This window comes from Tachypleus tridentatus, chromosome 12 (assembly GCF_004210375.1).
Source record: "Tachypleus tridentatus isolate NWPU-2018 chromosome 12, ASM421037v1, whole genome shotgun sequence".
NCBI classification, from domain to species: domain Eukaryota; kingdom Metazoa; phylum Arthropoda; class Merostomata; order Xiphosura; family Limulidae; genus Tachypleus; species Tachypleus tridentatus.
Genome location: NC_134836.1, coordinates 4,300,296 through 4,317,966, shown reverse-complemented (window position 1 = coordinate 4,317,966; position 17,671 = coordinate 4,300,296). Strand labels below are relative to the sequence as shown.

The 17,671-nt window shown below is 33.7% G+C and overlaps 1 protein-coding gene across 4 annotated transcripts in view; it reads right to left on the bottom strand.

Annotated features, from left to right (window-relative positions):
- The window catches only part of nonC (serine/threonine-protein kinase Smg1), a 136,650-nt gene that overhangs the window by 45,354 nt on the left and 73,625 nt on the right, over nt 1-17,671 (bottom strand). For all 4 annotated transcript variants that reach the window (XM_076473742.1, XM_076473745.1, XM_076473744.1 and 1 more), the window contains 8 exons: nt 14,636-14,817; nt 14,237-14,405; nt 11,498-11,555; nt 9,583-9,678; nt 8,506-8,691; nt 1,709-1,835; nt 896-1,072; nt 367-682 (listed from right to left, as the gene is read on the bottom strand). In XM_076473742.1, the coding sequence (XP_076329857.1) occupies nt 367-682; nt 896-1,072; nt 1,709-1,835; nt 8,506-8,691; nt 9,583-9,678; nt 11,498-11,555; nt 14,237-14,405; nt 14,636-14,817 (1,311 nt within the window). The remainder of the gene's footprint in view (nt 1-366; nt 683-895; nt 1,073-1,708; nt 1,836-8,505; nt 8,692-9,582; nt 9,679-11,497; nt 11,556-14,236; nt 14,406-14,635; nt 14,818-17,671) is intronic.

Here is a 17,671-nt window from a genome sequence, read left to right as displayed (position 1 = left end):
TTTGAACTCCTAAAAAACTGCTTTGGTCTTTCTTTGTTTATTATATTAGTTTAAAATTACAATAAATTATTGAAACAATTAATTCATATGAAATTTAATCTTTCAATTAGTGTAATTATACAGATTTCACTGTAATAAAATACCAGAAAATATTGAATGCTGAGGAAAACTTGAAATATCCATAAATGTCATGCTAACACTTTAAGTTCCATAGCTAAAATTCAAATCTCTTGGAAATAAAAAGAAACCCATTCTATCACTATGACCTACAGAGAAAATGAAATGCTAAAAGAATTAAAGAAAACTTCATACAAACAAGTGCAAGTATATTCATACTGACTAGAACTACTTGTATTCAATATTCACCTGCACATCTCTGAGTGATGCAAAGTCAATGTGCCAAGCCACAACTCGTCCCAAAGTAAAGTAATACGTCGAAGTTCATGAACTAATGTTTTCACTTCAGCTATTGTACGAGCATCCTGTCTTCCCAAAGTTTCCACAAGAGCAGAGAAACAATTCTGCATGATTGCTGTGTTTTGACTGTCTTCTTCAGAATCTTCCTCATCTGAAACAACTCCTGGAATACTTTTGGGGAGGTCTTGGTTGTCAGGCAAAGTCACAAGGTCATGTGATCCTGTTTCTGCTGCAAGACCCTGGGACAGGTATGGCTCAAAGAAATCTAAATATTTAGAAACCATTAAAAGTTATTAATGAGCAATAAAAATAGGTTTGGCTTTGAAGATGTAGTCTCCTGCATATTTTAATTTTAGATTCCCCACTATATACACTTGTTTTGCTCCTCAAATAGTAAATAAGTATTCCTACTTTGATGTTCAAATGAATATTAATAATACATCTATATTTTTAAAAAACTAAAAAAAAAAAAACTTGCCACATGAAGTGTCCTGTTGTAAGTTAACTCTGGCTTTAGAAGTGAGACAGCCTACAACAGCTGGGAAAACAATCAGATGAGGAGAAGCTTGTGCAACTCGGCACAGAAGATCCGATATACTCTGCCTTACATACGGTTCAGGATGACTCAGCCGAGAAAAGAGTTGAGGAATAATTCCTATAATAATAATAATAATAATGATAAAAGAGAGATAAGTAAAAAACAATGACAACCAAGCTTTTAGCATTTGAATGAAAGAAAACTTCTATATAAACTGGAATACAGAGTACAATAACCTCTACATTCACCTTGGCTAAAGGTACATGTTCAGGTGATTTTCATTTTAAAATACTTTATTTTTTTAATGTACACAGTATTAATAATTAGCAAACTTTTAGTAAAAACTGGTAGGCTTTTAAGTAAAGGCCTTCTGAATATGTGGTGTATATTTTATGAAGGTGTTTGACATTTCATTGGAGAAAACTGCAGAACCATTTACACAACAAATAATATTTATGTTAATTATTTTAATATTTTTAAGATAAACTTCTTGTCACTGTTCAATTAAATATTTAAATTCTTATTACACTTTCTTCTCTTATTCTATCATATAGAATTGTATTTGTTGAAAAGATCAACGTTGTGGAAACTTTTCTTCATTTTAATATCTTAGGAAGAATTTTCTTCTCATAATTCTAAAACAAACCTGTAAATTTAAAACCTAAAAATATTTAGCAACTTTCACAGACTAAAATAAATTAGTCCTTTTCCTCGTGTTTAATTGTTCTGCAAAGTAGTAATTATAATATAAACCTCTCCAGGGTGCTGTTGGAGTCTTCGCCAAACCTTTCTCCAACACATCTCTTAATTCTGAGGCATGTTTTACAACTAAACGCAGTAGTCTGAGGGTTGCTGTGACATTTTCTTTCTCCAAATTGCTCTGTTTGGATTTTAAAAAAATTCATTTTAGAATAAAGTTATTTGTACCTGTATACATTTGAAAACACTGCATGTGTTGAAAGCATGATACCTAAACTAGGATATATTCAATGAGAATTACCTACAATATCAACAAAGTGGGTTTAACCATAAACACAGATATAATTATAACAGTAAATGTAATTAGGGAACAATATGAAACCACTTGAAATAAAATTTCACATATCCAAGCATATGTATTAAAATTTTAAAGTCCAATGTTTTAACACAAATTAATTCTGTAAACACACACTGTAAGCAGTAAACAATTTTTCTGATACACAGTATGCAAAAGGCATAACTCAACCAGGAAAAAGTGTAATGCAGGCTTGTCTCAACAGAAATATATACCTAAAACTAAAGTGTACAATGTATAAAATTTTAACGTTACTGAAGAGAAGTTATATAATTAAATAATTATCACTTATAATACACTGAGGAAACAACATGTAAATAAGTAACGATTATATCCCCTAATAATAACAAAACAGTTTTAGTGGGTTTAGCGATGAATTTACTATCACATGTATATTTTAGTATTAATGTTAAATTTATATTACAAAAATTTAAGAACCTTATATTGTTAAGTCTGTATTGTGAAACTCCTACCTATTCCCTAAAGTTATAGAAAATTCAAGTGCAAGAATTAACATGTGTGTGCATAAACATTGGTGTCATTTATACTGTTGTGCAAGCTGAAATTTCTAGAAACTCTTCATTCTTATAAAATATTAGCAACAAGGCATTCCAAGAGATAATATATTTTATTGTTTTGCTGTAGTTGATATACTATAAACCTCTAAACCCATAACTATGATTAACATTTATTAATCAAGAACTTCAGATATTTGACTAAAAACATTTAATTTCAAAGATCATACGCCATTTAAATTTAGCAGATTCACACTGCACATTAGTACTTTTACTATGAAATTATACAAGTTGGCTGGTTGGTTTGGTGTTTTATGGCACAACGTAACTAGGCTATCTGCAACAAACATTTGGTAAAAAGTTAAAATTAAAGTGAAATTAGTAAAATTCATAAAAGGAAATTAAGGTAAAAACAAAACAAAGTTAAAAACAAATAGCAATAAAACCAATTTTTACATTTAGTCTACAGCGGTAAAAAAAAAACTACAATAATACAAGTTGTAAAGGACATTCGGCAGCATAATTGTAATTATCGTTACTCGCCAGGAAGACTAACTAGAGAGTTCTAAAAACCACCGTTAGTCACCTGAAGTTGGCCTTTCTAGTCCTGGTTGAGTTATTTGACATTATGGCCATTTTCAGAAAGTAAAGTAATACAAATTTTAAAATTTTAATTATAACTCGCCAGGAAGATTAATGGGTAGTTCAAACAGCAGCATTAATCACCTGAAGTTTGCCTTTCCAATCCTGGTTTAGTTATTTCACGTTATGGCCATTTTCTAATTTCAAATATCAGACTAGATGTACTTTGTTTCTTAAAAGAAAATTACATTAAAAAAGGTCTAATGTATAAATTAAAAAAACTTAAATCGCATTAAAAATATTAATGGCCTTTAAAAAGTTAAACATTTCTAAGGTAAATAGTGTCACCATCACCAATAACACTGTCTAACATTAAGAATAAACCTTGGGACAGAACATGTTTAAAATGGTGCCATCTTTGAGAGCCGTAATGACGACAAGAAGGTAAAATGTGGCTCATTGTGACCTGAGTGTTACACAGACAACACATTGGTGCATCAGTCCCAGATAAAAGAAAACTGAGTTAAAAAACTGTGACCAATGAATAATCTAGTTAGAACTTCCTCTTTACAATCCTTATGGAAGCAAGACAACCAAAAGTTCAACATAGGGTTTTATTTGGAAAGGCTCATTTTCACATTGCTCACTCCAAGTCGACTGCCAGCTGACAAGGAGCTGAGCCTTGAATACAGGACCATAGTCTATGTATGAAACAGGCACAGCAGTGATAGTGCCAGAGCAGACAGATTTAGCTGTGGTGTCAACAAGCTCACTCCCACAAATACCAATGTGGCCCAGTCTACAGAAAAACTGGATAGAAGTAGATGTTAAAGAGAAATGGGCCAGTTGGTTTTGAATATCGGCATGAACAGGGTGAGAACTATCGTGAAATATTCCATGACCAGTAGAGAACTAAGCGAATCAGTATAAATAGTGCAGTTTGAGTATTGCTTAGCTTCTATGTGATCCAGAGCAAAAGAAATGGCATACAGTTCAGCAGTGAACACAGAAGCTGTAGAGGGGATTCTGCACACAACCACCAAACCATAGCAAAGCCCACACAGTCACCTGGTTTCAAACCATCTGTATAAATAGCAATGGAAGGATGGTTCGAAAGATGTTCTGCAAATAACAGACAGTATTTCCAATCAGGAGTGTTTGCTTTTCTCAGATGACTTAAAGATAGGTCACATTTGGGTGGTATAGACTAACCAGTGGATATAGCAAAGTTATTCAAAGACAGACCCAATTCATCCAACTGCACCTGCATACGAACGCCAAAAGAGCAATGATAAATTGTCTGTTCTGAAAAAGTATGGCCCACCAAGGAAGGAAAACACAACCTCAGGTGGGATGCTTTGGTAAGGAATGAAGTTTTAAAGCATGTAGTAAAGACAGCTGCAAACAGCAGAGGTGCAAAGAAGGTTCATGAGACTATATGTACAAGATCTGAACCGGGGAAATGCAGAAAGTCCCAGTGCAGAGCCACATCCTTGATGATGAATGGGGTCCAGCGTCGTTAAGGCTATAGACCAATGATCCATAATCAAGTTTCCATCAAATAACAGCACAACATATCTTTAGCACAGAACATCGATCTACTTTCCCAGGTGGTGCTAGAGAGAACACGGAGGATGTACAGTGCTCTTGTACATCTGACCTGCAGCTATTTGATGTGTGGTACAAGCTCCAAGAACTTTGTCTCAGGGACCATGCACAGCACAACTTCACCAATATGAAGTTCAGGATCAGGGTAAATACCCCACTGGCAGCAAAAAAGTGCATGCAAACAGTTTTGAGAAAGAGAAGTTACAACTGTTTGCTGTGGTCCACTTCAGTAAATGATTGACTGCAATCTGAAGCTGCTGCTCAATATACTTCATGTTTCATGACTGACATGAGATATGAAAGTCGTCAACATAGAGCCCGTTTGCAAAAGTGAGAAGTTGTTCAGTGATGGCATTAATCTTTATATTGAAAAGTGTCACAGTCAAAATACAACCCTGAGGGACTCCAAGTTCCTGCAGAAAAGAACAGGAAAGTGTCAAACCCATATGAAGGTGGAATCATCTGCCCATTAAAAAATAAATCAAAATGGGCTAATGGCCATGTACCCCATATATACGGAGGTCTCGCAAAATGCCATACCTCCATGTTGTATCATAAACCTTCTCAATGTCAAAGAATACTGACATAAGATGTTGTATTTTGAGAAAGACTTTTCTGATAAACGTTTCAAGTCGAATCAGGTTGTCCATGGTGGAATCAGAACCCACACTTGGTGGATGAGAGGAGGTTGTTTGATTCAAGGAGCCAAAAGAGACGAGGAAAGCAATGTGGTGCGAGAGCGTAGGATACCTACGAAAAGTATCCCAGACCTGTTTTTAAGCCTTCCATGCCATGTCACAGGCAGGATTTGAACACTGACGAAAATATTGTGAAAAACGTGTTGAAGTTTTAGGAATACATTGGGCAGCTGACTGTATAATACAGTCAGTTGCTGCTGCCACACAGTCGTCTATTAATGGCTTACAGATGACAGCAGGATAAAGTTCTGAGGGAGTAGTGAAAGAGGGCCAGTTTGCTTGATCCAGCTTCCATTAGGGCATATGGGTCAGGTGGGATCTACCATGACCAGTCTTTCTCAAAATTTTAGGAAAATGATCACCGCCTGGTGGATTATTGTCAATCCTCCAAGAAAAATGGGAGAATAGTGAAGGGGAGCCAACTGAGAGGTCAATAGCAGTAAATGACTGACTAGGTGCATAAAAATAAGAACCAGTACTGAAAAGAGAAAGGTTATGATCAGAGAGCATAAGCTCTATGGAGCAACCCCTCCCATCAATGTCAGCACTGCCTTAGAGGGGATGATGTTCATTAAATTCCCCCAGGAGTTAAAGGGAGACAGCAACTATTTAATGACAGCATCAAGGCCTGATTGATCATAGGTCTCTCTAGGTGACAGGTAGAGAGAATAAACAGAGATGGTACAACCCAAGGAAACACGGATGGCTATGGCCTCAAAGGGTGTGTCGAGTGGCAAAGACACAAAGACAGAGTGGGCACATGCTGATCAACCCTTCCATGCACTCGTCCATCACACGGCCTGTCATTTCTGTACATATAAAATTTGTCAATACAGCTTTCAGAAAGACATACAGGATGGTAGGAAGCAATCAGTGGTTTGATTGTATCCAAATTAGAACATAAACCTCGACAGTACCATTGTTTCAAGGTGGCCATTTTTATTTACATGTAGGGGAACTGAGTGAAGAACCTTTCTGTATACAACCATGTTTTTTCTTTACTATCTTTATTTGAGGGAGATCTATAGACTTTCATGGATCCTTCCCTGGATTGATTGGCTAGGTCTTTGCTGTTGGAAGAGGATTCTAGCAACTGAGGAAGTGAACAAATGATCATTTTGTGTCTTGGGGTGGGAGAAGAAGATGTATCTGAGGAAATTCCTGTACCCAGAAATAAAGGAAGTGGATCTTGGAAAGTATATTAGGGACAGAGACCCATCTGATTCAATCGTTTTAACCATGGAGGTCAAAACACTTCATCTGGTTTGAGAACGATTCTTTTGAAGGTAGAGAGAGTTCCATCTGCACTCCTGTTGTAATAGTGGAACAAAGTGCAGCAGCATATGTCCAAAATGAAGTGGTGGACAGGAATTTTCGAGCCTCAGGGTAAGTGATGTTGAATTGTTTTCAAATGCTGCACCTCTTTTTCTTCCAACCATTTAGGGCAAGAACAAAAGTAGGACAGGTGAGAGCCACTGCAACTGATGCAATGAAAGTCCTTTTCACACTCATAAGCATCATGATCCTTGCCACTGCAAGGAGCACACATCAAGGAACCAAGACGTGACGTCTTCAAGTGACCACACCGCTGACACTGAAAACATCCGAGAGGGTTTGGAATGTATGGCTCTACCCTGGAATTAAGATAACCTGCCTTGATGGTGGTAGGTGGATGTGGTGATACAAATGTCAGAATGAGGACATTGGTCAGTATCATAATTCCGTCTTTGCGAGTGGAGATACGCCTCACTGCAGAAACTCCTTGGGTGGAGAAACCAGCGAGAATCTCTGACTTAGGGATGCTCTTCAAATCCCTCTTAACAATAACTCCTCATGATGAATTCAAAGTAGCATGAGGTGTAACCTCAATAGGTATATTCCCAATCAGCTTTCGATGCAAGAGGAGTTCACTGTATTGAAATGCGGATATTTCCACCAACATGTCACCAGAACAGAGCTTCTTTACTGACTTTGGAGAGCCAGCAAGTCCCTCTAGTCCCTTCTGAATGAAAAAGGGAGACATCTGCCCTAAAGATTTGTTTAAAAGAGAATGTAGTACAAGAAAATGAGGTACAGGTGTTAGAGATGTTGAAGATTGCTGCTCAGATTCTTCAAGACATGGTCATTTACCTATGGACTGTTTTTCATTATTTTATTATTTTTTTAAAAGTTTTTATTTGAAGAATCCATAATAAAAATATTTCAGTGTCCACTGACCCCACCTACCATAAAGCCCTACAATGCCAAAGTAGGTCACTGCAGAAACTCCACGGTTTCGTGAGCACTATACCCAAACACCAGCACATCAGATACAATGATCACAACACCTGTTGAGAACATCCAACACTGGTACTTGGTTGACACTAGTCCAAGTGGACCAGCCAACTGACCCTAGAGGGGCCATCCCAAGGCTGCCTGTCTACAAGAATTCAAGGCCAAAGTGGTGTGTTAGGGTTGGACCCCTCAACCACCAGGATCCTCTCCTCCCCTTCAAGGATCACCATGCACAGCAAACATGTGGGTGGATGTTTAGATCCCAGAGGAGGTAAACTGAAAGGACAGAACCTTCCTGGGATGTCCCTCACCATGTACAGGAATACACATTGAGGGGAATTATACAAGTACAGCAGTGTAAAACTTGAAGTGTGATCAACAAAGATTGCAGAGCTAACTAGCTCCCTGTTAAGTGAAGTTTGTCTACATCAACAAGATTAATTTGTTGATAGTGAAACTTCAATAAGATACCAGGGAAGTTCTAGACTAGATAGAGGTCTTCATATTGTTTCAACGTTTGTAAAACTCTTGTAATAGGTCATTATTTGTAATGACTATTTCCATAAATTAATGTTATCATTTGTACATTAAAATATATTTTCATTAAAAATGAAAACAAAACTGTGTGCATCAATGCTACTGGCAAATATCATAAATTAGATACATTAAAATGTAATTTCTAAATCCAAATTACAATTTAACCTAGTATAAAACTATTTGAAACTAACTTCTGTGAGAATTTAAAAAGTTTTTGAAACACTTAATGTCTAATATAAAACTTGTTCAATAAATTTGTACAACATGAAAATTGAAATTTACCTGATCTGACAAATGCAAGAACTGAAAGTATGCTTTAGCAGTGAGTTCATAGTAGCAGTAAGCTCTCTGGACTACTCCTTTTCGAATAGCAACCAAATGTTCCAAGAAGATTTTGGAACTAGTAAGTTGAGGACAAATGGAAGTTAACTGTTTTTTGGTCATTTCAGCCATGTCTTCCAGCAGGTCCTGAATCAAGGTGACATTTCCTTTTTATTACATTTACTCTATTCTAAAATGTAATATAAAGTTATATTATCAAGCCATGGCAAAAGGATATACTTATTTACTGTGTCAAATCTAGTAATTTAGCTTCATCTAGTCACATTCAGAGGAAAAAAATTCATTGTTATAATACATCTCAATCTCATCAGAAAATGTGTATTCAAACCTTAAACATCAGTTAAGTAGCACAATAGAGAAAGAAAATTTTAGAATTTGGTTCATAATATTCAAGCATGATCAAAATACTTGAAAATAACATTAACTAATAAAACTTCTAGAAGAGTAGTAGATAAGGTCTGCTTCTATCACATGATGAGCAAAATTCATACAAGAAACTTAATGAATTTCATTTTTCAAACAGAATTTATTAGGTAGCTAAGTAAAAAGCATTTATGCACAAATTTTTTTCTTCTGAACAATGAACTTGTTATTATGCAAAATATCACTTGTATGGGTGCATGTGTTCACATGCATGTTTGTTTTTTCTCAATATAAAGGTTTATTACTACCAATGGTCAAGAAACATTTAAAAATAGTTTGCTACATTTTACACTATTATAAATACATAGGCAGAAAACACATGTGAACTGGTCATCACTACAAAAAGATACAATCTTAAGTATATTAAAAAACTTTATACAATATAATAATCTTTAGGAAAAAAAACAAAAACAGTGAAGTTTGGCCTTAGATTTCAATGAAGACCTGCTATGTATAAAGCTATCATGACTTACAAGATATAACTAAGTTTCCATTTCTGTAATCTAATAAAGCTGATATTAAATCTTTCACAACAATTAATCTAATATTCTAGTACACACTAAAGTTAAAAGCTATAACAGATATAAAATTCACCCATCCAGGATGATCATCATCCCAGTCTTCACATGTTGACCTGTGGATTTGTCTGAGGACTTGAAGAACAGCCTCTTTGGTTTCAGAATCAATATCCTGTTGAAGAAAACAGATGTCTAATTATTTTTTTAATGCAGATGATTAACCATTATTCTTGGTATAAATTCTGATGGCTTGTAATAACATCTCTGCATTGTATTTTTCACTAACCTATGTCACAACTAGCTAAAATGTTGAGTATTTATAGAAGGGAAATAATGATTACAAATGTAACTTAATCAAAAAACACAAGTCAACTAGCTTTGACTGTTGACTCACATTTTTCATCAATTAATATTTTATTATCAGTGATGTTGAAAAAACCCATTTGAAGAGAAATATATATACAAAAACGGCTCGTTTGGGTTGAGAAAATATTTTACGTAGAAGAGCGAACAACGTTTCGACCTTCTTCTGTCATCGTCAGGTTCACAAAGAAAGAAAGAAGTAACTGACCGGAAGCTGACCACATGTTTGGAAGGGGTTGTGTAACCGAGTGTTGGAATGTAGAGGGCGGTGTTAGATGTTTGAATGTATAACACCACACCAACATTATTTATAAAATACAATGTGATAACTGCCATGACTTTTACAATGGAGAAACAAGTAGAAAAATGGAAACCAGATTCAAAGAACTTAAAAAGTCACCTTCACACGTTTTCGAACACTGCAAGACAAATAAACACAACATAACCATAGAAAACACTCAAATACTAAAGAAAGAAACATAAACAAATGCAAAATTAAAGAAGCCTTACTTATACAACAACTTAAACCCAAAATAAACCAATATAAAGGGATGCCTTTATACCTATATAAAATATAATAAAATTATATATTCAAACATCTAACACCGCCCTCTACATTCCGACACTCAGTTACACAACCCCTTCCAAACATGTGGTCAGCTTTTGGTCAGTAACCTCTTTCTTTGTGAACCTGACGATGACCGAAGAAGGTCGAAACGTTGTTCGCTCTTCTACGTAAAATATTTTCTCAACCCAAACGAGCCGTTTTTGCATAAATATTTTATTATGTTTGTAGATGTAATTTGTTTTGGTTTTAAGAAAAAATAGCACAATATGCTTTCCAATAAATTATAAAGATTATTTTCCATTCACTGAAAACATTTCATAAATGATTTTTTCTTGACCCAAATGAAAAAATTTCCAAAGTTTTGCAGTGGCCACATCAGCTATCTGTAATATCTTTGAATGATGTCCTAGTTCAGCTCTGCAAATGAAAACAGCATCCAAGATGTGGGAAACCATCTTCTAACATATCAAATTGAAGTATCATCCTGCATACACATTTGACAACCTCCATAACAATGCAATCATACATTACCTACACCATAATTCATAAAATTGTTTTCTCAAAGTAATTTCTTGCTTAAATTAATAATACTAGCAAAAATAATAAATTACAAACTGTACAAGCACAGTATCCAACAAAATAACTTTAATCTACCATTAAATAATATCTATTCTATTTAAGTAAGAAAACGGTTAATTTCACACTTTGGTGATATGAGGTAATTTTCAATTTTCTAAACTTTGGAATATAGAACTAGGAAATATATGAAATTGATAAATTTGCATGTCAATCTATGTACCTTTTATTAAATAGCATCTTCAAAATGAGTATGTTATCTATAACTACCTTTCATACCAAAAAACAGAAGAATATGCAAGATTACACACACACAGTTAACAAGCATGATGACAACAAATTATAATCACAGACTTTAAGTACACCAAATTTGACAAAACTCATCTTCATTTTAACACAAACATTATGACTAAGTTTATTCTAAATACAGCTAACAATATTTATTTAATAAAATATAAGATTTTGCTATGGGTAAACAGCGTACTTGTGGAAGAATGCTCAATGCCTTTTCTGCTTCTTCAGGATACAGACTATTGGTAGAGCTGAAAAACAAATTCATCATAATTTTCTTTTTAATTAAACTAAAAACAAAATATTAATGTTTAACAAAATTATATCATATTCCCAAAAACATAAAATCACTTGATAGAAAGCACTAAATCTTATAGATAGTGTACAAAATCAGATTAAACAAAACATAAAAAAGTTGTTTTCCCACTTATTACTGCTAATCTGCATTTCTAACCTGATTTCATTAAATAAAAATAAAAAACGTTTTAAGTTCACAAATATACACAATGTAAAAAAAATTAAAACAACTGCAATTTGCAATAAAACTGTTAGAAAATTTGCACTAAACAAGAAATGAATCACTGAAATAAAATATATAGTGGAAAGTAATGATTATGCTCTTTATCCCTACTTAAAAATAAAAATACCATTAATAAATTATTAATCTATAAAAATGTATCCTCCAACTGAGAAGTGCCCTAAATTATATTCTGATAACACTATGTAACAAAATTTTTACTTTTTCTTGTTCCTGGGCAAAAAAGTGTTATTTTCAATTGCTTATGCCTAAAGTAAATGGAAAATATCTTTTTCTCTTCAAACTTTGCTTCAGTGACCTGGGTAATGAAATTTTCAAATTTACCCATTTTCCAGAACATTGCAGGTAGATTCAGTCCTGAGTAGCTGATGGAGAATTTTCTCAAACTTATAAGAATTTAAGAACTTTCTAGAATGTTGCAGAAGCCTCAACACTGTGCTGCTCCATAACAAGAATAACTATCCATCTCTTCCCCTGGCTTATTCAGTGCACCTCAAAGAGGAATACATCACCATCAAGCCTTGAAGTATGATGAGTATGGCTGGGAAGTTATCAGAGACTTCAAAATGGTAGCATTCCTGATGGGTCTCCAAGCAGGCTTTCCCAAGTTTCTCTTTCCCAAGTTATCCTTGCCTTTGGGACAACAGGGACACCACAGCACACTACAACAGGAAGCACTGGCCATAACAGACCGATTCTCTGTGGGGAGGCACAATGTCAAGTGTGAGCCACGAGTGGACCTCCAAAATGTGTTGTTCCCACCACTGCACATAAAATTGAATTTTATGAAAACATTTGTCTGAGCTCTTGATAAGGAGTCTGCAGCCTTCAAGTATCTTCGAGACTTCTTTGTTTGTTTGTTTTTAAATTTCACACAAAGCTACTCAAGGGCTTTCTGCACTAGCTATCCCTAATTTAGCAGTGTAAGACTAGAGGGAAGGCAGCTAGTCATCATCACTCACTGCCAACTCTTGGGCTACTCTTTTACCAACGAATAGTGGGATTGACCGTCACATCATAATGCCCCCACGGCAGAAAGGGTGAGCATGTTTGGTGGGACGGGGATTCAAACCTGCAACCCTCAGATTACGAGTTGAACACCTTAACCCATGTGGCCATGGCAAGCCACTTAAGACTTCTTCCCTAAGCTGTCTGAGGCAAAGATCAAAGCTGGTGTCTTCACTAGACCACAAATAAAGATCCTGGAGTGCACATAATTCCCTAAGAAGCTCAGTCAGAAGGGTAAAAAACTTGGGGCAGCTTTGTCGCAGTGGTTTGGGGCTTCTGGGGCAATCACAAAGCCAAAAATTATGTGGAACTGGTTGAGGCTCTGGTGAAGTACTACAGCAAAATGGGCTGTAGGATGTCCCTGAAAGTCCATATCCTTGATGCTCATCTTGATATAATCAAGGATAACAAGGAAGCATACTCAGAGAAGCAAGTTGAGCACTTCCACCAAGATACACTGGACTTTGAATGCAACTACCAAGAAGCATATAATGAAAACATGATGAGAGACTATATTTGGGGAATGATATGTCAAATTGATTTGCATTACAGTTGCAGATGTCGAAAAACTACTCACGTCTAAACATTTTTTTTTTTTATAACTTCAGTATATATACACGTAAATCTTGATTCATATGTTGTTTTATTAAGACCTTATGAAAATGTGCAAATTTGCCTGTTTTTACATAAAATAGGTTAATTTCTAAATTTCATTATCCAGGTCACAAAAGCAAAGTTTGAAGGGAATAATGGCCATTTTCTGTACTTTTACAACATAAGCAATTAAGAAATAACGTACTATCCAGGAACAAAATTTGTGTTACATAGTGTAATATTTTATTTTACTTCAAATTTATTTATTATTTACTTGAATTAAACTATTTTTTAGAATCTATAGCTCCAAATAATTTACAGTCTAGTATTTTTGTCTGATGTGTTTTCATAAGTCATTTATACTGAAGACTAAAATACTCATTGAAATTTAGTGTCAAACTAAAAGTAATAAAATACTACTTCAGAAGGAAGCTCAAAATGTAATGTGAGTATATTTCACATCTAAGAAGTAAATGAGAGTAGCAATACTCACTGAAGTTATTAATAATTTACTGAGTTATGACAACTTTTTTTTACCTTTTCTCTTTCTTTGTGCATTTGCACATGCATAAAAATAAACAAATATAATGCCCAAACTGTGCTACTAATAACATTACAAGTCAATTTTATTGCTAACAATAAATCATAACGAGTTTATGTTTTAAGTGTTTATGTCTTTTTCTAAACTTAAAGTACTAAGTACATTAAGTTATAGGTTGAAAATGAAATTAATCTTATGAAATATGACAGCTAAAGATAAAATTTTCTTCAGTTAACAAATATTCTACTGACCTGGATGTGTCTACAGCTTTCCTTCCCCATCGATAGCACCAACCTGCCAACAGAGACCAGGCTTTTGCTGACATTGGACACTGGTTTACCCCAAGGTGAAGAAGTTGTCCAAGAGCACAATCTGTAGGTCCTACAGTATAGTCTGCTTGAAAATGCAATCCTGAGAAATCTAGAATAAATACAAGAAAGTATTGTAAAAGAAACAACTAGTTATACAATTTTCAAAATATACATATAAAAATTCTGAGTACCCATCCTTATGTCTTTTTTTCCTACATATAGTCTTACTCTAAACTATGGTTTGATAACTCTAGAAAACAAAACAGCAACTGAATGCAACAGTTTGACACAAAAAACTACAATAAAAGAATGAAGAGAAAAATCTGTCAAATAACCCACCACTTAAACTTCTCCTCAAGCTATCAGTTAAACATGACACAGTTGAAGGTGATTGTGCTGACGTTTCTAGCAACCAGTTAAAGTTTTCTACATCCTTTTCCAGGTTTTCATTCTGGCATGATGACAGTTGAGTCAACAATGCTGCATCTTGTCTCAAGTACTTGACAAGTGTGAGGATAGACCTAGAACAGTTAACTGAAAAATGTACACAGCTGCAAATGCACTTGCAAAGCACTACATAAAAATTTATTTTGTTGGCTTGATTTGGCTATCACTACAATATGTTATTTGGCAGAAGATCACCCACCACCGACTTCTGGACTACTCTTGTCATACCAAAGAATTTGACAGGCACTTTTCTAATGCATCTGCTGCTACAAATTATGAAGCACTTTTTTTTTTGGTGGTAATGGAATACAAACCACAAATGACTTCAAAATTTTAACATGAAACTACATTGGTTTGCCTAACATAACATTTAACAGTATACATCTATTTATACTTAAATTTTAATGTTTTATTGTGCTGTGATTGCCCATTGAACAAATTACTATTTTCATGCTATTATAAGTTGTAAATCACTTGGGTATGTAGAGCTCATGTTATACTAATAATTTATATTGTTCAAGATATTCTGAGTGAACTGCTCACATGCATGCTTCATGAAACATTATTATATTTATTTTACTTAATCTAACCTAAGAACCACCTTAATTTTACATGCTAGGTATTTTTAGAATAATAAATAAATGATAAGAAATAAAGTTCCACGTCTTTTTTTTTTTTTTTGCTGTTGACTGTCAAGACATTTAGCCCTACTTTTTTTTTTTTTAAATACTAATGGTAGTAATGAACTAATTTTTTTTATTTAAACAATGCACAAATAAATACAGAGGAAATTGTCTGCTTTTAGTATTTATTATTCTAACTAACTAACTATGCAAGAACAACTATGACAAATTCATTCAAGCTAGTCTTTAGGTTTCCTGTGGGAACAAAGGTTGTACTCCGAGTGAAGTTCACAATTATCTGTTCAGAACAAATGTTATTCATCATTTGATAGATGAACACTTTTGACTTTCTATTGGTCAAAGTAATATATTATTAAACATAACAGAAAAATATTAACAAATTCTGAAAAGGAACACTCCATGTGAGTGTTGGAAGAGGGATTTGATTTTTTACTTGATGCCTCTGTAACTAAACAATTTGAAGTTTAAAGGATATAAAAATGATGGTTTCATTGTCTGAGCAATGAAAAATTTATTATAAAATTACATTAAATTTCAAAAACTTATTTGAGGAGTGAGGGTGAAGATAAAATGCCCAAGAAATTACGTTACCTTTCTCACCTTAGGATATCAGAATCTTTTTAAATATTGCCTTACAAAATTAAGAAATAAAATTTGTATACTATTTAAGTATGGCTTATTAGCTGACTTCCTGCTATAGTAACTGATATATCAAACAAAAAAGTAGTTTAATTATATTTTGAAAATAGCTCACTAGAAAACTGATGTACAATTAGACCTACCCATTGCTGAAGGGTGAGTGAGCTGAATTTATCTTATATAAGTTATACAAGTTAGCCTAACACAGATTCCATATGAATTATTTAATACAAGAAAAAAGCCTTTTTTTAATCCCTCTAATCATTTATGCATATGATGAAACCTGAAATACAGCTGCAAGATCACATTGTTTATGCATAGCACAGACCATCATCATCTGGCTCATTTATGTACAAACAAAAGTAACTTTTTGCTTTCACAAGTTTGTTATCACATTGAAAATGTTTAAAAAAATATTAGGTTGAGGAATAATTCGTGAGCGTTTTTAAATAATTTCATTCAAGCATTACATGCAAGACTATACAATACTTCAATGCATGAACACATTACACCCAAAACATTTATTATGATACTTTATTTCATGTAATACCTAGGTATATAGTATGCATTGTTTTAAACGAAATTGCAAGAAATTAAATGTGAAAAGCAGATGGTGTCGAAAATGCTCGATTTTGTTCACTTGACATTCCATTTAATGAGCTGAAAATGAAAGCAAAAATTAAATACATATGAAAATCAAACACACCATCTATTAGAGCAAAAAATTATCTACCAAATGACATGAAATATTTTGCGAAAGCATTTCATTTATGAATATATTTTTTTAACTTGAAAAAACGCTCATGAATTATTCCTCAACCCAATATATAAATTCATCCAGAGATTTATTAATCTTGTAAAAATAAGTTATTATGAAGGAAAAAAGAAAAATCCTTTTTTAGTTCATTACTGGAATCATGATTGACCTTATCAATCATCAGTCAAAAAATGCCAAATCTTTCCAAGCCTGCATGAACTTTGATCCAGGTTGTTAATTTTAAGTGAATTCATTGACTAACGTGGTCATCACTTTAAACATCACAACATAACCTTAAAACAATTTAAAAAACAGAAAGAACTAAACATCAGGTTGAATATACTTTATAATGAAACAAATTTGTAGGCCACAACAAACTACACGTGCAAGCCTATTAACCCTACTGCCACAGGTATCTTTTACTGCATATAAAAGGTTTTAGTGTCTTACATTCAAAATTTTAAATTCCTTATTGTTTATGTGACATTATTCAGAATAACAAAATCCTAGCTAATAAACCATATTTTAATTCTTTGCAAGTTTTAAGTTCTTAATTCTACAAGGATATACATTTAGAAAAAACAAACAAACCTGAATTTCCCAAAATATGACGTGACATTTTTTCTTTGTATATCATTTTCCCAATTTTACCCAACACTTCCATAAAAATGTAAATGAGTAAAGTTGTCATTGTTCAGACAAACTACATTTATTAGTCTTTAATTTTCTTTGGTTAGAGAGCTACCAAATAGAAAATTAGACCTCTTCTGTCACACCTACCTATTACATCCTCTTTTTTTAACAATTTGTTAATAGTTCTCTCTTATGCTTAATTATATATTACCTAAAAGCAATAAAATGTCAAGGTTCTCATCTATCAAATGTGTT